Source organism: Suncus etruscus, chromosome 14 (genome assembly GCF_024139225.1).
Source record: "Suncus etruscus isolate mSunEtr1 chromosome 14, mSunEtr1.pri.cur, whole genome shotgun sequence".
Classification (NCBI taxonomy): Eukaryota; Metazoa; Chordata; class Mammalia; order Eulipotyphla; family Soricidae; genus Suncus; species Suncus etruscus.
Genome location: NC_064861.1, coordinates 40,706,435 through 40,732,404, shown reverse-complemented (window position 1 = coordinate 40,732,404; position 25,970 = coordinate 40,706,435). Strand labels below are relative to the sequence as shown.

General features: G+C 35.5%; 1 protein-coding gene across 1 annotated transcript in view; it reads left to right on the top strand.

The window, feature by feature from the left end:
- The window catches only part of ITFG1 (integrin alpha FG-GAP repeat containing 1), a 231,289-nt gene that overhangs the window by 184,518 nt on the left and 20,801 nt on the right, over positions 1 to 25,970 (top strand). The window contains exon 14 of the mRNA XM_049786249.1: positions 6,981 to 7,059. Coding sequence (XP_049642206.1) covers positions 6,981 to 7,059 — 79 coding nt within the window. The remainder of the gene's footprint in view (positions 1 to 6,980; positions 7,060 to 25,970) is intronic.

Here is a 25,970-nt window from a genome sequence, read left to right as displayed (position 1 = left end):
GTATAGAGTTTCTCAAAGTAGTCTCTGATTACCTTTTGAATCTCTACAATATAAGTAGTGATCTCCCCCTTTTCATTCCTAATCTGATTTATCAAGTTTCTCTCCCTTTCTTCATGAGTTATGCCTGTGGTTTATCAATCTTTATTTTTTCAAAGAACCAACTTTTGCTTTCATTGATCTTTCTGATTGTTTTTTTGATTTCCACTTCATTGATTTCTGCTGAGCTTTGTTGTTTCCTTTTGCCTACCTATTTTTGGTTCCTTTTGTTGATCATTTTCTAATTTTATAAGCTGTGTCATTAAGCGATGTAGGCCCCTTCTTCCTGATGTGTGCTTGCAAAGCTATAAATTTTTCTCTTGATACCACTTTTGTCATGTCCCATAAATTCTGATAATTTGTGTCTTCATTGTCTTTTTTTTTTCTGGAATTTTTTTTTTTTTTTTGGTTTTTTGGGCCACACCCGTTTGATGCTCAGAAGTTACTCCTGGCTAAGCACTCAGAAAATCGCCCCTGGTTTGGGGGGACCATATGGGACGCCGGGGGATCGAGCCGCGGTCCTTCCTTGGCTAGCGCTTACAAGGCAGACACCTTACCTCTAGCGCCACCTCACCAGCCCCTCCTGGAATGTTTTGATTTCCTCTTTGATTTCATTTTTGACCCACTGGTTGTTCAGAAGTAAGCTGTTTAATTTCCAGGTGTTATTGTCATTTCTTATTTAATATCTTGTTCCTTTAGTTAGGCCATCATCATTTTTTCTTTGACTATTAAAAATGTGTGGGCCATCCTTTAGAAAGCAGCCATATTTCTGAAATGCAGAGATCTTCACGGCTTCCCACATCTAACTTACTGAAATAGATACTTGGTTTATCTATATAGACTTATTCCTTGCCATCTCTTTCCAGACATGCTCCCAATTCTACATAAAACACAATGAACTGCTATGGTGAGCCATGCTTGTTATATCTCTGCCCTGAAACCTCTTTTTCTCATTCTAGACTTTCCAGGTGATTTTTATTTGGCTCTCAGACACAATATTTTCTCTAAAAATGATTCCTTGTATTCCCTTTGAGAGTTTCTTTGTACCCTATATTTAGTCCTATTTTTTATCTCATTTGTTCTGTTGTTGGTCAGTATTTAAAGACCTTAAAAGGAGCATATCTTATCATTTGGTCTTTATTCTGTAACAGTATACCTAATACAGATGCACAATAAGTGATTATAAATAAACTTTCCCTAAAACTTGATTTGTTTTTTAGTGAGTCTTTATTGATAAGTGTACTGTTCCATCTTATACTATAACTACATCTTAACCATTAGTTTAAATGCTTGCATAATTACATATGTATAAGCTATCATAATAGAAATCAGAGGAAAATTCTTGTCTTTGTCTTTATTTATATATCTTTGTCTATTTATATATAAGTATCTGTGAGATACTTTTTCAGTTGTTCTTTCAAGCAGATTTTACATATATATGAGCTTGAACAGTTCTCTCGGACCCCAAGCAACGGCTGGTAGACCCCAAATACATCATTTTCTATCAATTATAAATATTAGCCTTTTTGTTGTCATACATAACTGTGGTCAGGCTTCTGTTATCATAGATAGAAAAACAGTTATATAACTGTTTTCTGTATTTAATATGTATTTTTACAGTGCAAAAGGGAAATAGCTTCTTAAATTGAAAATAAAACTTTAGTGTCCTAAAATTAGTAAGAAACAATATAAAAATTTGTATTGAATGAAATGTAGACAATGTATTTAATACAAACTAAAATAAATAAAAATATCAGCAATCTTTAAAAAATAAGCAAATAAATACTTTTGAGGAAAAGCAAGGCATGCTGTTATTTTTTAATTTGTTAAAGCCATAAACTTATGTTGAATAATTAAACCAACATTGTATGTATCCTGTAAGTTCTCCCAATTTTGTTTTGCCACTCAGGATCAATGATATATAGGAACTTAAACCATGTTTAATACAAACCATGAAAACTACACTCTATGAATCAAATAAAACTTGCTGGGGTATAAAATTTTTTATTCAAAAAGTCACATTTATTTACATATTGCCTATGAATATTTTCATTTTACAAATATCTAGTGTATTAGGCATTTTAGAGAAAGGGTTTTCCAATTCATGAACTAGAGAAACAGCTGCAATAAAAATTAAATTATTCTCATTATTTTCTTTTTTTTAAAGGAAATATATCACATAGTTGACACAATTGATCATATATATTTGTTTCAGGAAGAACAAAGGCAAAGTTATTTATATTCTTATAATTTTCTGATTTCTCTGCTACCTAATCTTTATAAGCAAGCTCCCTCGTTTTCCATTTAATAGATGCCTCTCTGAAACATTCTAGTTAATTTTCAAACTATTTTTATTACAGTTTCTCACAAATTATAAAATTACTTCAAATGAAATACTATTTTTGGATTAAAGAAATAATGCTCCCCAACTTCGTTATTTCTTTTCTGAGTTTAAGTCACTTGCAAGTCAAAAATTTACTTGTAACTTTTTTGTGCTTTGAGGGTCATACCTGGTAGAATTCAGCAAAGCAATAGTGAAATAATATTTTTTGGTATATTCCATTTGCCTCCTGTCAAGGAAATTCTGCTCCTATGTACATTTTAACAAGCTTCTACTTTTCATTTATGAATATAGCCATTTCATTATAAACATTGCCAACAAAAAGGTCTTGCTATTTTATTTTAGAATCACAATGAAAATTAATAAGCTGATGTCACAATAATGTAAGCCATGTGAAAACAATTACCCAATACTTTATTACTATTTTGAAGTAAATAAATTAACACACTACAGATTATAGAATGCAATTAAAAATTTTTAATTATCCCAACCCAGATTTTTCTCTGCCATTCATTTCTTTGAAATTTCAGCTCTGTGAATTTCATTTATCTCCTTTTCAGTTGGTTGAGAAAGGAGAACTGGTGATTAAAAAATAAAATTTTGCACCATTGAAAAGCAACTAAAAAGAATGAAATGTGTTTTAAACATTATTTTATGTACATTTAGCTGAATTTATAGTTTTTATACTCTTTTATTCAGTGGAAGTAAATTATTAACAGTAGTTAGGGTTAACTGAATAGACCTCTAGGGATTTTTGTGTTTTATATTTTTATTGATTATGATTCTGTTGTTTATGGAAAATGTGCACTGGTGAAGGGTGGTGTACATTCTTTGACAAACTCAACCATGAACTATTTTGTAACAACGATACTTAAATAATTATATATAAAAAATAGATTTTGTGTTTTAACTACAGTTAATAGTTTGTCATGTACATAATTCCAACACCACACATAACACCAGTGTATCCACCTCCATCTCCCTAGGAAGTTGCCAGTTTTTAATAAGATGTAGAAAGACCTAGTATATGCATGGATATAAAAGACAGGGTCCCCCAAACTACCAGCAGCAACATCTCCTAGGAGCTTCTGATGACTTTTCTTTTCTGGTCCCACACCAAGACCAAATAAAAAATAAAGCAGGGGTCTCAAACTCAATTTACCTAGGGGCCACAGGAGGCACTAAGGGAATAAGTAAATACAGGGAACAATCTATGTTGGAGGATATATGGTGAGAAAGAAATGCTCAACACTGCTGGTGGGAATGCTGCCTGTTGAACCCCTATGGAAAACAGTATGGAAGATTCTCAGTAAAGTTAAAATTGAGTTGCCATATGACCCAATAATCTCTCTGTCAGGTATCCCCAGGACAGTAAAGCATTCATCTATAAGGATGTATGCATACCATTATTGCAGCAGTTAGTACAATACTAGTACAGTTCCCTGTATTTTTTGATATGTGCCATCCTCACTGGTGTAAGATGATATCTCATTGTTGTCTTGATTTGGATTTCCTCTCCCCATTTATTAATGGGGTTTATAAGTTTTGTGGAGTTAACCTTCATGAATATTTTGTATATCAAAACTTTTGCATCAAAACCTTTTTATGGGGCCAGAGTGGTAGCACAGCAGTATAGCGTTAACGTGGCTGACCCAGGACAGACACTGGTTTGATCCCAGCATCCCAACTTAGGAGCGATTTCTGAGCACAGAGCCTAGAGTAAACCCTGAGCACCACTGGGTGTGCCCCTCCAAAAAATACTTTTATAACAAACTTTTTATATAAAACTTTATCAAAATCATTGTGAATACTTTGTATATCAAAAATATGTAATCTCTACATTGTAGATACAAAATTTTGTTTGATGTATTGAGTGCAAAAATTTTGTACCATTTAACTATCTTCTAATTTTAGCCTGTGTTTCTTTGCCATACAGAAACTTTTTAGTTTGATATAGTCCCATTTATTCAGATGTGATGCTTTAGTCCTTGCCATTGGTTTCCTATCATTGAAGACTTCCCTGAGGCCTAAGTTTTGGAGTGTTCTACCTATGTTTATCTCAGTATATTTCATGTATTCAGGTCTAATCTCAAGGTCTTTGATTAACTTTGAATTGACTTTTGTGTATGGTATGAGATATGAATTGATCTTTAATTTCTTATATATGGTTATCCAATTCTTCCAACACCATTTGTTGAAAAGACTGTCTTTATTCCATTTCAAGTTCTAGGTTCCTTTGCTAAATATTAGTTGCTCATATACTTGAGGTTTCTCACTGAATATTTTATTCTCACCCATTGGTCCAAAAGTCTGTCTTTATTCCAATACCATGGTTTTTTTTTAACATTATAGCTTTGAAATAGAGCTTCAAATCAGATAATAAATTGTTTTGTTTTTCCCAGTTTCTTGTTTTTCAATATGGATTTGGCTATCTTAGGTATTTTATGATTCCACATAAATTATAATGGATTTTTCTAAGATTTTGAAGAATGTCTCTGAATTTGAATAAAGATTATATTGAATCTATGTATTAGTTTAAGTAAGATAGTAATTTTGATGATAATGATTCTTCCAATCAATGAACATGGAATATTTTTCATTTCCTTAGGTCTTTTTCAATTTCTTTCTGAAGTGTTTTGAAGTATTCATGTATAAGTTGCTCAACTCCCTTGGTTAGTTAATTTCTAGATAATAGATAGTTCTGGACACTATTTTAAATGGACTCAACTCTTTAATCACTTTATCCTCTGAATCATTATTTGTACAAAGGAATGCAACTGTCTTTTGTGTACTGACCTTGTAGCTAGTCAATTAGCTGTATTGGTTTATTGTTTCTACAAGCTATTTTTGTGGACTCCTTAGGGTATCGTGTATAACATGATGCATATCATCATGTCATTTCCAAACAGAGATAGTTTGGCTTCCTCTTTTTCAATTTAATTAACTTTGGATTTTCCTGTCTTGTCTGATTGCTATTTCTAGGATTTCTAATACTAAATGAATAAGACGAGACAGTTGACATCTTTGCCTAGTGCATGACCTTAGTGGAAATGCTTTCAGTTTTTTGCCATTATGAATCATATTGGCTGTGGGCGTTTTATAGATAGCTGTTATTACCTTGAGGAAGGTTCCTCCCCAACTGAGGGCTTTAATCATGAATGGATGTTGGATGTTGTCAAATGCTTTCTCTGTATTAACTTTCTCTGTATTTTTTTTTTTTGGTTTTTCGGGCCACACCCATTTGATGCTCAGGGGTTACTCCTGGCTAAGCGCTCAGAAATTGACCCTGGCTTGGGGGGACCATATGGGACGCTGGGGGATCGAACGGTGATGCGGAGGGAATCAAACCGTAGTCCTTCCTTGGCTAGCACTTGCAAGCCAGACACCTTACCTCTAGCACCACCTCACCAGCCCCGACTTTCTCTGTATTTTTATGTGGCTTTTTATCCTTCCTTTTACCAGTATAGTATATTATGTTGATTGATTTGAGTATATTGAACCATTCTTTCATCCCTGGTAGGAAATCCACTTGATCATGATGTATAATCTTTTTTGATGTGTTGTTGGATTCAGTTTCCTAAGATTTTATTAAGGATTTTTGCATCAATGTCCATCAGTGATGTAGTTTTCTTTCTTGGTAGTATCTATATCAGCTTTGGGAATGAGCAAAATGTTAGCTGTGCCTCTAGAATGTAACTGAGATTCTAATGCTTTTGATTTTCTTTTTAATGAATTTCTATTCCATGTCTATCATCTTAATAAAATTGTACTTTGCTCAATAACAACTTTACTTTATCATCAACTTTTCCTGAAAAGTGAAAATAATTTGATTTGTAAAATACTGTGAAATCTCAGGGCAACCAAGCAAATTGGAAATAATGTGAAAGCTGAAATATCTAAGTTGTTGGCAAAAACTAAACAGCAAATGATTTTTTAAATCCAATTACCGAACCATTAAATTCAACTTCTTCAAATAAAAAAAGTTATAATAAAGCTTGTAATTTAATTTTACATAAAATCATAGGTAGTAAATTTTGTATAAATTGTATAAATTATAATAAGAGATGGCATTAGATACACAATACATTTATTGTAAATTAGTTGTATTTATGTACTAAACATGAAAATTAATTGTATTTACTAATCACTGAGTATACAAATGCGGGGCCAGTGAGGTGGTGCTAGAGATAAAGTGTCTGCCTTGCAAGCTCTAGCCAAGGAAGTACCATGGTTCTATCCTCCGGCGTCCCATATGGTCCCCCCAAGCCAGGGGCAATTTCTGAGTGCTTAGCCAGGAGTAACCCCTGAGCATCAAATGGGTGTGGCCCGAAAAACCAAAAAAAAAAAAAAAGTATACAAATGCAATATAATAAGTTATATAACTGAAATTATGAAATCAGTTACAGTATAAAAACTTCCTACTAAAGTGGCATCAAATACTTCAAAGGGGTGGACAGCATACTCTGTATACTGGAGCCCTGAATTTTAGCCCCAGTACCATGTGTACCCCCATGCACTACTAACCCAAGAAAAAACATTTTTCTTTAATTATGAATAGTCTAAAACTTTATTTCTAAGACTTCACTGTATCTTTTTATTGCAGCCATTCGGAGTAAATCAACCTGGACCTTATATCATGTATACAACTGTAGATGCAAATGGGTATCTGAAAAATGGCTCAGGTAAGATTAGATTTATAATAAACCTTTACATGATATACTGTGACAACAGATATAGATAGATATAAAACTTTACATAATATACCGTGATAACAAATAAAATGTTTGCCTTGCATGCAGCCAACCCAGGTTTGATCCCTAGCACCCAAATAGTGCCCTGATTCCTGGCAGGAATGATTGCTGAATGCAGACTAGGAGTAAGCCCTAGGACTTCCTGTTTTGACACCAAAAATAATAAATAAATAAATAAATAAATAAATAAATAAATAAATAAATAAATAAATAAATAAAAGATATGCCTTTGTCAAGGCTTACAATGATAAAATTATCCATTTTCAAACCCTTTCTAAAATCCTTAACAAGTCTCCCTTTGGAAGTATATTGGTAGGTCATAGGAAATAATGCCTAGGATATAACAACTACCCACAGAATGGGAGAAATTATTCACTCAGTACCCATCAGATAAGGGGCTAATATACAAAATATAGAAGGTACTAACAAAATATAACCAAAAAAATTAATCTAACCCTGACATAAATTGGGGAGAAAAATGAACAGGTACTTGCTCAAAGAAAAAATACAAATTACCAAAAGACACATAAAAAACATGCTCCATATCACTAATCATCAGGGAGATGCAAATCAAAACGGCAATGAGGTACCAGCTTACACCACAGAGACTGGCACACATCAAGAACAATCAATGCTGGTGGGATTGTGCAGTGCTGGTGGGAATGATGTCTAGTCCAGTCCTTATGGAAAACAATATGAAGATTCCTTAAAAAACTGGAAATTGAGCTCCCATATGATCCTGCTATACTACTCCTAGGGATAAACCTTTGGTACACAAAAATCCCTTCCTCACACCTATATTCATTGCGGCACTATTTACAACAGCCAGACTCGGTAAACAAACAAGATGCCCTTCAACAGATGAGTGGCTAAAGAAACTATGATACATTTACACAATGGAATATTGTGCAGCTGTCAGGAGAAATTAAGTCATGAAATTTTCCTATACTTGGATGTACATGGTATATATTATGCTGAGTGAAATCAATCAGAGGGAGAGAGACAGACACAAAATAGTCTCACTTATGTATGGGTTTTAAGAAAAAATAAAGACTTTTTGCAAGCTCTTCATTCTTAGCCAGATTCCAAGCAGAATTCCATGATAAATCAGAATACAAAGTACAATGAGTCACTCCTGGAGGCACTGGGGACCATCTGGGATGCCACTCTTTGTAATATACCCTAGGGACCCAAAGAAATGCAGAAAAGTCCTCTGCATTCCTGTTTCTGGAAACTATCCAAATGTTCAAGAAAAATTAATGGATAAAGAAAATATGGTACATCTACATAATGGAATACTACACAGCTGTTAAGAAAAATGAAGTTATGAGGCTTACTTATACATGGATGGATATGGAAAATATTATGCTGAGTACAGTGAGGAATAGGCAGGATAATCACATTTGTGGGATATAAAAATATTGATAGCATGGAATTAATATCCAGAGACAATAGAGACAAAGACCAGGAGGACCAGTCTATGATAGGAAGCTTGCCACAAATAGCAGGGGAGTATAATAGGACCAGAGAAGGGACGACTGCTACAATAGTTGGAAATGATGACTCTGGACAAGACTTGGGTGCTGAAAGAAGATAAAGTGACATGCATGTTCCCCTTCACTAGCAATATTACAAATCAGTGTCTAAAAGAAAATAAAAGGAGAGAGGGAGGGAGGGAGAGAGAGAGAGAAGAAAATGTCTCCACAGAGGCAGGCCGAGGGGCTGGAGGGAAACTGAGTGCATTGGTGGCGGGAAATATGCACTGGTTTAGGATATTATACATTTTACAACTAAACTCAGTTATGACCAACTTTGTTACTGAGTAACTCGTGATGATTCAATTAAAGAATTTATGAAAATTAACATTGTTAATTTTTGGGGGGGGTTTTCGGGCCACACCCATTTTATGCTCAGGGGTTACTCCTGGCTAAGCGCTCAGAAATTGCCCCTGGCTTGGGGGGACCATATGGGACGCCAGGGGATCGAACCGTGGTCCTTCCTTGGTTAGCGCTTGCAAGGCAGACACCTTACCTCTAGCGCCACCTCACCGGCCCCAACATTGTTAATTTTTAAGAACGGGAAAAGCCAACATCTCAATAAGAAATAGTAAATCATACCATCATATAATTTTAGTCTACAAATTAATTTTTATGAAATTAATAGATGTTCATATAGAAAATATATTTGAGAGGAAAGTACAACTGCATGTATAATGCAGTGTATGTGTGTATATATATTTGTAGGAAAATCTTAAGTGTAGATGCCACAGGGCCAGATAGTAGTACAGAAATAAAGATTCTTCAAAAAAACTAAACACAATTGATAGACCATTGGCAAAACTCACAGAGAAAGAGAGAGAGAAACTTGATAACCCATATCAGAAATGAAAAGGGGGAGATCACTACAGATATTGCAGAGATTCAAAGGGTAATCAGAGACTACTTTGAGAAATTCTGTGCCACTAAACATGAGAACCTGGAAGAAATGGATAAATTCTTGTTCTTTTATAACCTTCCACGGTTGAATAAGGAGGGTGTAGCATATCTAAACACCCCCATCACTATTGAGGAAATTAAAACCATAATCAATTGTCTGCCCAAAAACAAAAACCCAGACACAGATGGATTCATGAATGAATTCTTTCAAACCCTACAAGAGGAACTACTACCAATTCTGACCAGGCTCTTTCATGAAATTGAAAAAATGGGAATACTTCCAAGTAGCTTTTATGAAGCCAGCATCACCTTGGTGCCTAAACCAGACAGAGATGCTGCCAAAAAAGAAAAGTACAGACCAATATCCCTGATGAACACAGATGCAAAGATCCTCAACAAATTCCTGGCAAATAGGATCCAATGCCTCATCGAGAACGTCATTCATCATGATCAAGTAGGTTTCATCCCAGGAAGGCAAGGATGGTTTAACATCCATAATACACAACATCAACAAGAAAAATAAAAATCACATGATCATATCAATAGACGCAGAAAAGCATTTGATAAGGACCGACACCCATTATTATTATTATTATTATTATTATTATTATTATTTTGGTTTTTGGGTCACACCCGGCAGCACTCAAGAGCTACTCCTGACTCCACGCTCAGAAATCACTCCTGGAAGGCACGGGGGATCATATGTGATGCCAGGATTTGAACCAATGACCTTCTGCATGAAAGGCAAATGCCTTACCTCCACGCTATCTCTCCAGCCCCTTGCAACACCCATTCCTGATTTTAAAAAAAAAAAGCAAGATAGGAATGAAAGGAACCTTTCTCAATGTAGTCAAGGCATCTACCACAAGCCAATGGGAAATATTATTCTCAATGGAGAAAAAGTAAAAGCCTTTCTTCTAAATTCTGGTACAAGACAAGGCTGTTCACTCTCACTGCTCTTATTCAACATAGAACTGGAAGTACTTGCTATAGCGGTTAGGCAAGAAAAAGATATCAAGGTAATTCAGATAGAAAAGAAGTCAAACTCTCACTGTTTGCAGATGACATGATACTATACTTAGAAAATTCTTAAAGACCCTATAAAGAAGCTTCTAGAAACAATAGGTTCATATAGCGATATGGCAGGCTACAAAATTAACACAAGGCCTTTTTATATATCAATAATGATAGGGAAGAAATGAACATTAAGGGCCCAGAGAGGTAGCACATTGGTGTTTGCCTTGCAAGCAGCCAATCCAGGACCAAAGGTGGTTGGTTCGAATCCCGGTGTCCCATATGGTCCCCCGTGCCTGCCAGGAGCTATTTCTGAGCAGACAGCCAGGAGTAACCCCTGAACAATGCCAGGTGTGGCCCAAAAAAAAAAAAAAAATTAAGAAAACAGCCCCATTCACATTAGTACCACATAAACTCAAATATCTTGGAGTCAACTTGACTAAAGATGTGAAGAACCTATACAAAGAAAACTATAAAAGCCTGCTCCAAGAAATAAGAGAGGACATGTGGAAATGGAAACACATACCCTGCTCATGGATTGGCAGGATTAACATCATTAAAGTGGCAATACTCCCAAAGCATTTTACAGATTTAATATGATCCCTCTAAAGAGACCCATGACATTCTTTCAAGAAATGGATCAAACACTTCTGAAATTCATTTGGAACAATAAACACCCTTGAATAGCTAAAGCAATCCTTGGGGAAAGAAATATGGGAGCTATTACTTTCCCGATTTTAAACTGTATTACAAAGCAATAATTATCAAAACAGCATGGTATTAGAATAAAGACAGACCCTCAGATCAGTGGAATAGGCTTGAGTCCTCAGAGAATGTTCCCCAGACATACAATCACCTAGCTGTTTTTTTTTTTTATAAAGGAGCAAGAAATCCTAAATGGAGTGAGGAAAGCCTCTTCAACAAGTGGTGTTGGCACAAATGGTTAGCCACTTGCAGAAAAGCAAACTCAGACCCCCAGCTAACACCATGTACCAAGATAAAACCAATATGGATTAAAGATCTTGATATCTGATATCTTGATATCTGAAACCATAAAGTATATAGAACAACACGTAGGTAAACATTCCATGACATTGAGACTAAAGGCATCTTCAAGGAGGAAACTGTACTCTACAAACAAGTGGAAGCAGAGATAAACAGATGGGATTATATGTTATGCGGCCATTAGGAGAGATAAAGTCATGAAATTTTCCTATACATGGATGGACATGGAATCTATTATGCTGAGTGAAATTCGTCAAAGGGAGAGAGATAGATGCAGAATAGTCTTACTCATCTATGGGTTTTAAGAAAAATAAAAGACATTTTTACAATAATTTCCAGAGACAAAAGAGAGGAGGGCTGTAAGGTCCAGCTCATGACATTAAGCTCACCACAAAGAGTGATGAATACAGTTAGAGAAATAACTAAATTGAGAACTGTCATAACAATGTGAATGAGATAGGGAAATAGAAAGCCTGTCTAGAATACAAGTGGGGATGGTGTGAGGAGGAGGGAGATTGGGGCCATTGGTGATGGGAATGTTGCACTGGTGAAGGGGGGATGTTCTTTACATGACTGAAATCCAACAATCATATTTGTAACCAAGGTGTTTAAATAAAGATATTAAATTAAAAAAAGAAATTCTGTCTGCATATATGACAGTGTAACAAAATCAGAAATTTTAGTGACACCAAAGACATATTAGGAAATCCTATTTGCAAACTGATTTTTAGCATACTCCATTGATCCTCAAACTTTTTAAATGGAGGGCCAGTTCACTGTCCCTCAGACCGTTGGAGGGCCGACTAAAGTAAAAAAAAAAAAAATAAAGGAAGAACTATGAATAAATTCTTAAGCACACTACATATATCTTATTTTGAAGTGAAGAAACAAAACAGGAACAAATACAATATGTAGCCCGTGGGCCATAGTTCAAACTACTGAATGTTACAATCAGTATAAACCCTAATACTGAAGAGAAAACTGCCATATAACAGCTTTTGGTAAAGAAAGGAAGACAAAGACTATTTTTCTATTTTATGATATTTTCAAGCAAATGTTTGGTCATCCCCCAAGTTGCTGTAAATGAATAAATCCTCTGTGCTATGTAAATATGTATATTTAGTACAAAGCAATTTCCTTAAAATTATTCATTACATCAATGCTGCTGATCATATTTACAAATTTTATATGTCTTTAACATACAATATGTTCTTAGTAACCATTAAACAAAACTAAGAATGAAACAAATTATTTTAATGATTGTTTCATGAGTGTTAAAATAGTCAATATCTAGAATTATTTACACCAAGTTAAGTCTAAAAGCTCAAGTATATGACTTTAGACTCTTATAAATAAACTGATATAAATTATATTACTAGCACTTAAACGTATATATTTAAGGGTTTTTAGGTTACTTCTAGTCCCAAAAAATTCTAATTTTGATTTTCTAAACCAAATAACTTTCTATATTCCTTATTATTGCTCTGAACTTTCTAAACCTGAAACACACTATAATTAGAGGTCACAAAAAATATTTATATGTTGTAGACTCAGATTTGATTGTCCCTCCACAATATAGTAGTACCACATAAATCCTTAATATATGCCTGCTTCCGGGCCTGGAGAGATAGCACAGTGGCGTTTGCCTTGCAAGCAGCCAATCCAGGATCAAAGGTGGTTGGTTCGAATCCCAGTGTCCCATATGGTCCCCGTGCTTGCCAGGAGCTATTTCTGAGCAGACAGCCAGGAGTAACCCCTAAGCAACACCGGGTGTGGCCCAAAAACCAGAAAAAAAAAAAAAAATATATATATATATATATGCCTGCTTCCACAAAGATCTTAATTAGCAGTGAATATTTTTTCATCTTGCTATAATATTTACATCATAAATGTAATTATCTAAAGTATTTTAATAACTAATCCGTGGAATATTATATTCTTTAAAACAACATAATGCATAATATAACAGGCATAACATGCTTTCTATAATATATAAATACTATAGTATTTATTTCTATAATAAATGCTAAGTGCTGTAATGCTAAATACTAAATGTTATTTCTAAAGCATAGCTCTTTTTTAAGTTATTTATTTTAGCACCATGGTTACAAAATGGTTCATACACTTAAGATTCAGTCATAGAATGTATACCTTTTCCTGCCACCAATTGTCCCCAGTTCCCCTCCTACCCCCCACAACTGTCTCGTGGCAAGCATTTTGCTTTTCTCTTTCTTTCTCTCTTGCTCGCTCTCTCTCTCTCTCTCTCTCTCTCTCTCTCTCTCTCTCTCTCTCTCTCTCTCACACACACACACACACACACACACACACACACACACACATATAATTTTACTTCCAAGTATATGTCACTGCTGTGTAAGCATGTATGTATATTAATATACAGGAAAATTTTTCCCTAAAGGTTCAGTACTGGAGTTCTAAGACTTTGCATGTTAGAACCATCTGGCTAATAGTTTGATACACAAATTTACTGACTGCTTGTCTCCTTTTTGTATTGTGGTTTACACTATTGTTAATTAAAGGTAACCAATGCAGTCACTTTTTTCTTTTATTTTCTTCTTTGAACAACATGGTACAGGTTGTTCATATTATGGGGTGGGGGGGTTGTTCATGATTGAGTTATACAATGTATAAAAACCTTAGCAGTGTCCATTTCCCACCCACACAATATTGATGAGTTTAGACATAGCCTGCAGAGAAGAGAAATGCGTACACCGGAATTTTAAATAAAGGAGATATAGTATGTCAGAGAGAAAATATAGCAAATAGAATGCTTGACTTATACAGATTTAACCCAGGTTCTATCCCTGGCACTACCTATAGTCCCCAGAGCATCACCAGGACTGATCTCAAAGTGAGTACCACTGGGTATGGCCAAAAAAGAGGAAAGGAAAGAAGGAGAGGAGAGGAGAGGAGAGGAGAGGAGAGGAGAGGAGAGGAGAGGAGAGGAGAGGAGAGGAGAGGAGAGGAGAGGAGAGGAGAGGAGAGGAGAGGAGAGGAGAGGAGAGGAGAGGAGAGGAGAGGAGAGGAGAGGAGAGGAGAGGAGAGGAGAGGAGAGGAAGGGGAGGGGAGGGGAGGGGAGGGGAGGGGAGGGGAGGGAGGGAGGGAGGGAGGGCTTGTAATAGTTTTTAATGTCTGTCCTTTTATCACTGACAGAATTATATTGTAGAATTATAAAGTTTTTTTCTATAATGTTATTTTTTTCATACTTCATGAATAGTTACTGAAAAGACTGCTGTGCAGTTATTAAATGTTTATGAAAGCACTTAAATACAGGCATTGCCTTAAGCAGAAATGTTAAATCATAATGGAATAGAACAACAAAAACAATTCAAAAGTGAGAGTGGGACTTGAATAACTATATAAATTAATATGTACGGGTAACTAATAAATATATGAAGATACTCAACATCACTAATCAGTAGGGAAATACAAATCAAAACTCTAATGAGATTCCATTTAACACCCATTAAAGTCTTTTATCCAAAAAAAAGAGAAACCAGAAAATGCCAAGAACAACATTAAAAAATTAAAACCTTAGTGTATTATGTGTACGCATATATTTTATATGCTTACTGTTTGTCTCCAAACAAAATTTGTATGTTGAAATTCTAATGCTCAGCATGATAAGTTGGTAATAAGACCTTTGGAAAATGAGTCAGTCACAGGACAAAGTTTACATTAATAGGATTTGTTTCCCTATAAAAGAATTCTTAAACATTTTTCTCATACTTTCTACCATGTGAGTAAATAGCATAGCTAGAAGACACTGACTATGAAGCAGAATTAGGCTCTCACTGGAGAGCCTTATTCTAAACTAAAGTGGTATCTTTTCAACCTCCCAAACTGTGAGAAATTATATAATCTACCCAGATGTGGTATTTTATTTTAGGAACAAAACAGATGTAAGATATGATGGAATATAAAATGTACATAACCTGCTAAAGAAATGGTAAGAAAATGTCAATAGAATTAAACAGAATTACTATATAATCCAGTTCTAATACTTATCTAATCTAATACTTCTGGGCAATTACTTCTGATCCAGCAATTGTGCTTCTGAAAATGTAAAAGAATTGAAAACATGTTGTCCAAAATATGTTGCATAATTGTACATTCATGTAGCATTATTTATAATTGTTAAAATAGAGACATAGCCTTACTGTTCATTGACAGATGAAATAAATAAGAAATATGCCTACCGTGAAAGAAAATGAATCCTGGTACATGACAAATATGTATGAACCTTGAGGATATTGTGCTAAGTGAAATAAGCCAGTCATAAAAAGACAAATACTTTTGATTCCATTTATCTGAGGTACCTAGAATACTTATGTAGATAAAATAAAGTTGACAAAAGCTAATAGAAAAGTAGAGTATCAATTTTGCAAAATGAAAAATTTTGGAGAGGAGTAATTATCATGATTGTCCAACAGTGTAAAAATTCTTACTATTATTGAATTGTTCATTTAGAAATGGTTTTGATGGGGACCAAAGAGATAGACTAGCATGATAGAGCAATCTCCTTGCACTTAGCCAATTTGAGTTTAATTCCTGAAACCACATGTGATCCGAGGCCTCCAGAAGTAATCCCTGAGCATGACTAGATGGCACAAAAAACAACCCCCAAAAATGTTTAAGATGATATATTAGAATTCTGCTGAGAAACTTATATTACTAATTGAATTATATTCCAAGATGTGAATCATTAATTTTATCATTGAATGCTGTAGCTGGTAGACATAAAGTGCAAACCTAGATTATATGATATAGGCAATGGGGACTACTCAGTTACTTGCAATCTGTTGTTGACCCTAGACTCTGAACTTTTACATAATAATGTGCATATTTACCTAAGTCAGAGAATTCCCAATATCTGCAGTCTCCAAGATAAATTATCAGGAAAGTAGGTAATATAATTCTATTTATTCATAAATATGAGAACCTCATCCTTCCATAGTCATTACCTTAAGAAACTATTTAGTTCTCAAAATGGGGAATCAATATAGATCCCTTCACATTCTGAACACTTGACATTGTGCTATACCCCAGGGCTAGTGATGTAAGCTCAAGTGATAGAGCACATGACTTGCATGTTTGTGGTTGTAATTCAGTTCCAAGTATCTTGTGGTCCACAGATAATACTAAAAGGCTCTGGCCTCTTAGCACTGCTGAGTATGCCCCGAAGGTCTCACATGCATTGGTACCACCATGACAACAAAAATCAAATGACAAGGGATTTTTCTTCACTAAAAAGCATTATCTTTGTGCTACCCCTCCAAGCATTCTTGTCTCCCTTGAAGCAAGGAAGGGGAAGAGGTGAGAGAAAAAAAAAGCAAAGAACTGTTCTTAAAGCTCAGGGGCAAAGTTCAACTAAAAGTCCAAGATTTACCTACAGATTTCTAAAATCTCATCCCCCACCAACCTACCAAATTCTTGGTGTCACATACAATGCTCCAGTATAATATTAGAGGTACTCTCTCTAAAAAGGTGCTCTTACACTCAAGATAGCAGTAAAAGTCTCAACAAGAGTACTGCATTTCTTCTTGATTTAAATTGAGCTCAATTCCTAGTGAGATTAGTATAAACCCTACATTAAAAGTCCAGTTTCTGTAACATCATTATTTGATGCTCAACAAAAAAACTTACAAATCAAGAAAACCATGGTCTGAAGAGACAAAAGCAAAGTTCAGAAGCAGACTCAATTATTATAGGACTTAAAAGAAATGTAAAATACTTATTATTAATTCAGTAAGAGCTATAGGAGAAAAAATGTACTTTTTTTTCTTTGGTTTTAGGCCAGCCCCAGTAGTGTTCAGGGGTTACTCCTGGCTCTGCCTCAAAAAAATTACTCCTGGCAGGCTGGAACGATAATGTAGCAGTAGGGCATTTGCCTTCAACGTGGCTGACCCAGGACCAACCTCAGTTCTGTCCCTGGTGCCCCTATGGTTCCCCAATCGAGGAGCAATTTCTGAGCACATAGCCAGGAGTAATCTCTGAGTGTCACCGGGTGTGGCCCAAAAACAAAAAAACAAACAAACAAAAAAAAATCACTCCAGGCAGGCTCAGAGGACCATATGGGATCACAAGGATCAATCTCTGGTCTGCCACATGCAAGACAAATGCCCTACCCGCTGAGCAATTGCTCTGACCCCCAAGAAAGTGTACATTTAAGAATATATAGTGATAGAAACAGAAATATGAAAATTCTAAGAATCAAGAGGAAATGTTAAAAATAAAACCATTGTTGCTGTAATAAAGACTTTCTTTAATTGGCTCATCAATAGAATAGATATAGATAAGAAAAGGCTAGAAAGATTCTAGAGTGAGTAAGATGTATCTTTTGACCAGCCTAGATTTGATCTGCAGCACTGTAAGTCTCACCAAAAGTGATCTCTGTATGCAGAGACAGGACTAAGCCCTGAGCACCACTAGGAGTGGTCCAAAAAGAAAATAAAGGAAAATGGGGAACAACAATTATTTGAATTATGCCCAAGAAAATTTACACAATTAATGACATAAACCAAACCACAGTTCAAACAAGCTAAGAAAACATTTTTAACAGTATCTCAGAGACAAGAGAGATGAGGGCTGGTAGGTGCAGCTCAGGACATGAAGGTCATCACATAGAGTGATGAGTGCAGTTGCAGAGATGACTACACTGAAAACTATCATAACAATGTGAATGAATGAGGGAAGTAGAAAGCCTGTCTCGAGTACAGGTGTAGGGGGGTGGGGAAGAGGGAGATCTGGGAAATTGGTGGTGGGAATGTTGCACCGGTGAAGGGGGGTGTTCTTCACATGATTGTAATCATACAACTATAATCATGTTTGTAATCACGGTGTTTAAATAAAGATTAAAAAAAATAATTAGAAAAAAAATAAAGCTACTATCCCATGAAGAACATAAAAAAAAAAAGAAAGAAAGAAAACACTAAGCATAAAGCTAAATCTAGGGGCAGAGAGACATTCAGGATAAGACAAAGAAAACATGGAACACAGAAATACAGACAAAAAAAAATAAAGTAAAAAGATGCTTGCTTTGCATACATCATAACTGAGTTTGATCCCTGACACCAAATAAGGTTCCCTGAGCAGAGAACCAGGAATAAGCCCTGAGCACTACCAGATATGGCCACAAACAAAAACCAGCCTATACATAGGTATATCTATGTAAAGTTCAGAAAACCAAAAAGCTCTCGAAATAAACCAAAAGTAAAAAATACATATCTTATATTGCCTAGAGAAGAATTAGGCTAAAGACAAAGTCAGACACCATACATGCAAGGAGAAAATAAAATATTTAATATTATTTAAATGTTGAAAGAAAATACCATCCTAGAATTTTATAAACAGCAAAATTACCTTATAAACAATGAAGATTAAATAGACGTCATCAAACAATGACTGAGGTGATTCATCAACAATAGATCTACCATACTTAGGACTATTGGAAGTTTTTCAGGAAGCAAAAATATGACAGAACAGAAACTCATCTACATAATAAAAGGGGGGATAAGTAAAGGAATAAATTAAAAATAAGTAGTAATGTTCCTTTTCTTTATTAAAGATAACTCACAGTATAATGGTAATTATAGAATATGTTGATATAGAATAGGTTTATGAATATAGTGGTATGTATTAGGAGAGGTGGAAAGGGAAAATTAGAAATAAACTGTGGGGCCCAAAGAAATAGCACAGTGGCATTTGCCTTGCAAGCAGCCGATCCAGGTCCAAAGGTGGTTGGTTCGAATCCCGGTGTCCCATATGGTCCCCCGTGCCTGCCAGGAGCTATTTCTGAGCAGACAGCCAGGAGTAGCCCCTGAGCACTATCGGGTATGGCCCAAAAAAACAAAAAAAAAAAAAAAAAAAAAAAAAGAAAGAAAAGAAAAGAAATAAACTGCATCAAATCAACTCATTCCCATATTAACAACAATATTTTGAGGTGCTCTAGGGACAGTTCAGTAGCCTGCCTTGCTTGTACTATATGTATAATCTTTTGTACCACCACATGCACTGTGTATGATTCTGATGGTTCTGCTGTTTGTGCATGGCAGTTCTGCCATCTGTGATCCCTGTTGCCTCAAGCAGTTTCCACCTACAGTAGATAGAGCCAGGTCTGTAAAACCACTGCAGCTAAAGGGGTGCAACTTTTAGTAAGCACAATTACAAAGGTGTGAACGTCAACTTAGCAAGTGTGACCCCTGAAAATTTTTGTGACCATCATAGCCATATGACCTAATAAGAACCAAGAACAAGTGTCCCAGTACCACAGACAGATGAGCAACAGAACACAATCAAGTATATACATGATACACAGTAATTGCAACCAAAAAAGGGAAGGTAAATAGGAAATATGTTAATAAATGTATTTTAACAACTGACACTTTAAATCTTTTCCAGATTAAAAAATGATTTAAAAAACTGTTCTGAAATGATGAACAGTGAGATTTCTCTGTTATCACCATTGTGTGCCAGTCTTTACTAAAGTAGTATATTATAAAATGTGAATATATTATAGCTTCAAGATAAGTGACTTTGTTTGGCCAGCTGCAAAGTCAATACATAAATTAAGTTGCATTCTTTTATACAAATTTCAGGATCTCATTTAAAGTATTATCCAAAAATATTGAGTATCTAAGAATCAACAAAAGAGGAGAAGCCTGTAACATGAAAGCTTCAAAATACTTAAGAAAACTTTAGGAAGTGAAAAACATTCCATGTGCATGAATCAATATTAACAAAATTGCCATCCTACCTAAACTGCTGTATAGATTCAATGCAATCCCTATCCAAATTCAGGCAACATTCTTTGAGGACTTAGAACAGTCAATTTAAAGTTTGTGTGAAATTGTACAACAACCTAAATAGCTGAAATCATACTGAAAAATAAGAAACTAGGAGGCACTTCATTACCTAATTTGAAGCTGTACTAAAAAGTCATGATGATCAAAACAACATGGTACTAGAATAAAGAAAGGCTTTTTGAACAATGGGTCAGAATAGAATATTCAGCAATAATCCCACAAATATATGGCCAACTAATTTTTGATAAAGGAAATTATAACATGAAATGGAATAAAAACAGCCTCTTCAACAAATGGCATGGGGACAACTGAATAACCACATATAAGAAATTAAAGATGGTTCCATATCTTATACCTTACACAAATGTCAACTTGAATAGATCAAAGACTTTGAGATCAGACCTTAATTTATAAAGTATATTGAGGAAAACATACACAGAACACTTCAAGAAGTAAACCTCAAAGGATTCTTCAGTGCAAAGGCTACAGAATCAAATCTGAACAAATGGGACTTCATCAAACTAAAAAGTTTGTGTGGTAAAAGAAAGGGGTCTAAAACTGAAAGACAGCTGAGTGAGAGAAAATAGTTGCACTCAACACACCAAATAAAGGGTTGCTATTTAGAGCATACGAAGTATTCACAAAGATTAAGCAAAAAAAAAAAAATACACACATACACACACACACACACACACACACACACACACACACATATATACTTCATCAGAAAATGGGGTGAGGAAATAAATAGATACTTCTCCAAGGAAGACCAATAGATGGACAACAGGTACATGTAAACATGTTCATTAGGGAAATCCAAACCAAGATGACAATGAGATACCATCTTATCTAATGAGAATGGCACATATCAAAAATACTGTTAAAAGTATGTGTTGGGGATATGATTGAAAAAGGGAACACTCATCCACTGCTGGTGGAAATGTTGTCTGCTCCTACACCTGTGTAAAATAACATAGAGTTCTCAGCAAACTCAGAATAAATCTGCCATATGACCACGTAATTTCACCTTTGGAGTATTTATCCCCAAGACAGAAAACAATAATTCAAAAGGACATATGCAGCACTCAGTACAATAGCTAAGAATAGGTATTCAAAGAAATTGTGATACATATACGTAATGAATATTATGCAGCCGTCAGGGGAGATGAAGTCATGAAATTTTCCTATACATGGATGTACATGGAATCTATTATTGCTGAGTGAGTCAGAGGGAGAGAGAGACACACAGAGTAGTCTTACTGATCTATGGGCTTTAAGAAAAATCAAGGACATTATTGTAATAATCCCCAGACACAATAGAGATGAGGGCCGGAAGGACCAGCTCACAATCTGAAGCTCACCACACAGTGTGGTGGTGCAGCTGGGGAAATAACTACACTAACAACATGACAATTTTAATGAGTGAGAGAAGTAGAATTCCTGTCTCAAATACAGGCAAGGATTGGAAAGGAGAGAGGTGGGGGGCATTGGTGGTGGGAATGTTGCACTGGTGAAGGGGGGTGTTCTGTTTATGACTGAAACCCAACTACAATCATGCTTGTAATCATGGTGCTTAAATATTTTATATATTTAAAAAAAATAAAAGAATAGGTATCAACCTAGATTTCCATCAATAGATGAGTGAATCATGAAGATTGTCATGTGTGTATCTGTAGATAGATAGATAGATAGATAGATAGATAGATAGATAGATAGATAGATAGATAGATAGATAGATAGATAGATATAGGAATACTACCTAGCTGTAATATGAAGTACTAACTGATGGATGGATAGCTGCAACCTGGATAGAAGTAGACGATATGTTAAAATGAAGTATAACAGAAAAAATACAGGGTGATATCACATATATTTGATATATAGAATAACTGTTTGAGTAAATGCAATGGTTTAAAGGGAGCTGCCTAGGTCATTGTTGGCCCCAGATATAGTGAGAGAAAGAAAGAAATACAGGGGCCGAAGAGATAGCATGGAAGTAAAGTATTGCCTTGCATGCAGAAGGACAGTGGTTCGAATCCTGGCATCCCATATGGTCCCTCGAGCCTTCCAGGAGCAATTTCTGAGCGTAAAGCCACAAGTAACCCCTGAGCGCTGCCAGGTGTGACCCAAAATCCCACACACACACAAAAAAAGAAAAGAAAAGAAAAGAAAAGAAAAAGAAAAAGAAATACAGTGGAGGGGGAAAAGAAGACATCTAAAATAAAATAATGAGACAGGGATCAAGGAAATTTAGATATGTTGGTGTTAAGGAAGGACAGAGCTAAAAATCCAATAACACTGATATCATGAGAGGTAAACTTTAACAATCAGATTTTAAAAAGTACCTGTTAAAATAGCAGGCCTGGAGAGGGAGGGATGGGAAGAATCTGGGAACATTGGTAGAGGGAGAGTAACACTTATAGTAGAATTGGTGCTGGAATATTATCTAAAAGTCAATTATGGATAGCTTTGTAAATCACAATGTTTTAATGAAAAATACACTTTTAAATCAACTTAATTCCACTCTGGTTTTTAAAAAGAGCACAGAATAATCGATATTACAAAGTAAAAACAAAGATGATCAACTTTGCAGAGCCCTCTGAATTTATTGAGAACTAAAGAAGAAATGGATTAAATAAAGGTTGAAAGTGGGGCCAGAACGATAGTACAGCAGATAGGGCATTTGCCTTGCATTCAACCGACCCCAGTTCAATCCCTGCATCCTATATGGTCCCCTGAACCTACCAGCAATAATTTCTCAGTACAAAGCCAGGAGTAACCCCTGAGCACTGCCAGCCATGACCCAAAATCTAAAAAGAAAAAAAAAAGGTTAAAGTTAGTAAGAGTGAAAGAAACTTAAACATACAAATACATAAAATAAGCTAAAAGAGATACAAATCAAAGGAATACTATTAGAAATAAAAGTCAAATAATACATATAGAAGTTCATTCACAGAAAAGTATAAAGAGAAGATATTATAATTGTGGTAACACTTTACGAGAGTAATTTTTGGGGGGCTGGAGAGATAGCATGGAGGTAAGGCATTTGCCTTGCATGCAGAAGGACGGTAGTTCGAGTCCCAGCATCCCATATAGTCCTCTGAGTCTGCCAGGAGCGATTTCTGAGCGTAGAGCCAGGAGTAACCCCTGAGCGCTGCCAGGTGGAGGGAGGGAGGGAAGGAGGGAGGGAGGGAGGGAGGGAGGGAGGGAAGGAGGGGGAGAGAGAGAGAGAGGAGAGAGAGGAGAGAGGAGAGAGAGGATAGTATAGTAAGGATTAAAAGAGCAAGAATTATAGTCACCATGTCTGCATTTGGCCAGTTTCATAGCCTCAGTCTGTTCTCAAAAGAGATGTAAACCAAGGCATGAAAAATATGGTTACATCAACCATGCAGCTGAAAGCTGGCATCTTGAGACCAGAGCATGGTGGGCCAAGACTCTGCCCTACTGAAACCTGCTTCACCACTCCTCTGGGTGACACCAATCTGACCAAATCTCCAGGTATACTGGTATATGGATTGACATCAGAACTTTTTTTGGTGTGAGTGCAGGCACCTTCTCCTCACCTTTTTTATTCTTCTGGAAGCCATAGCAGCTGAATTCAAGCCCCACAAAAGCCATAGTGTCAAAAATAGTGCTTGGAATTCCTGAACAATGGGCCACATTTGCAGCTGTGCAACAACTCATTTTTATCTAATGATGCTATCCCCATAAGAATATGCCAATTTAGACACCAATTCGTATTTCAAGCCGCCTAATGTCCAGAAACCAAAGAAGTAACAGAATGACCAACTAGCAACAAGAGCTTACCAAATTTCTGACAATGAGTTAATGACCTCATTGTGAGATAAAATAATTTTCACAAATCTTGTTTCTGTACTATTTTTCCTTATATTTCTTTTATTTTCTTTTTAATAATTTCACTCCCACTTACCTGGAAACATGCATTATGATCAAGTATGTCAATTATCAATTATGAAGACATGATCTTAAAATAAATCATATTATTTTTAAATAATAGAGGTGATATTATCTAAGACAAACTATGGGATATGTAACTTTTTTTTTTTTGGTTTTTGGGCCACACCCGGCGGTGCTCAGGGGTTATTCCTGGCTGTCTGCTCAGAAATAGCTCCTGGCAGGCACAGGGGACCATATGGGACACCGGAATTCAAACCAACCACCTTTGGTCCTGGAACGGCTGCTTGCAAGGCAAACGCCGCTGTGCTATCTCTCCGGGCCTGGGATATGTAACTTTTTACAGGTACCACTGAAAGGTAATAATTTGACAATCACAAAAATCTTATGCACTGAAAATTATAATATCTTTGAATAATTTTCTTGAGTACACTGAAGAAAATCTTTAGGATCCTAGACAGATGTTCCCATTGATTTTACTTAGTTGCTCTAATATAGTTGTTTGATTTAGCAAAATGCCCTGGAATTTAGAGGAAAGGCTGGTTTTGGTTTTTGGTGACCTCATCTGGCAGTATTCAGGGCTTACTTTGACTTTCTACTCAGATTTACCATTTTCTGCTCAGGAACCATATGCAGTGCTGGGAATTGAAACACATTGTCCCTGCACTAGACAAGTACCTTTCCAGCTGTGCTATCTCTCCAGCCCTAAGGCTGAAATGTAGAATATTTATTTTCCTATAAAATGTATTTTAAGTCTATTGAGTTTGTTATAGTAAAAATTTTTTATTTAATTTTGTTAAATCACAAAAAAATAATAACTGAGAATGAATTCTAACTAATTGAAAGATTTTACATTTTAGAGAAATGAATAAACCATCTAAAATGGGCATGGTTGCCTATTTATTATATTTTAAAGAAAAAGGGGGAGGGGAATAATAAAGAATTGTAGGAACAGCAAGAATTAAAGAACAAATGAAAACAGAATGAAAATCAACAGATCTTATATTCATCAGAGATGAATTGAAGATAGCAGTTAGGATTTCAAAACTGAAAGGCAAATAAAAGTGAAATTTAAAATATTGTGTAATCTTAATGAAATTGAGGTGTAAACTTAATGAACATTGAAGTGTAAACTGCTACATTAATGTTCTCCATGACTCGTGTCTTCCCAACATCCCAAGTATAATATTTTACATTCCTATATTGTTTCTGCTTAGTGTAAAGGCTATATCTCCTGGGATAGTGTATTAAGTTGGAATATGAAGAACTTCAGTTTTCTAAACAGTGAAAGTCTAAAAGTTCAATTTCCTAAATAATGAAAGAGAAGCCAACTTGGACATCCTGGCTGGCCTGCCAGCTGACTGTAGCCATGAGTGAATCCAGTCAAATCAGCAGAAAGGCTACTTGTTTACACATGAATGACCCAGGTTCTATCCCCAGCACCTGTACTCCAAGCCTTGCCAAAACTGACCCCTAAGCACAGGAGCACTGCTAAATGTCTCCCAAAAAACAAAAATAAAGAAAAAAGAAAATAACAGAAACTTTCCAGTCAACTTACAGAATTATGATAATTATAGGTTAGTTAGCCACTACATTTGAGATACTTTTACTGCTACCATGTTATATGTATTTTAATTTGCTTAGGAGT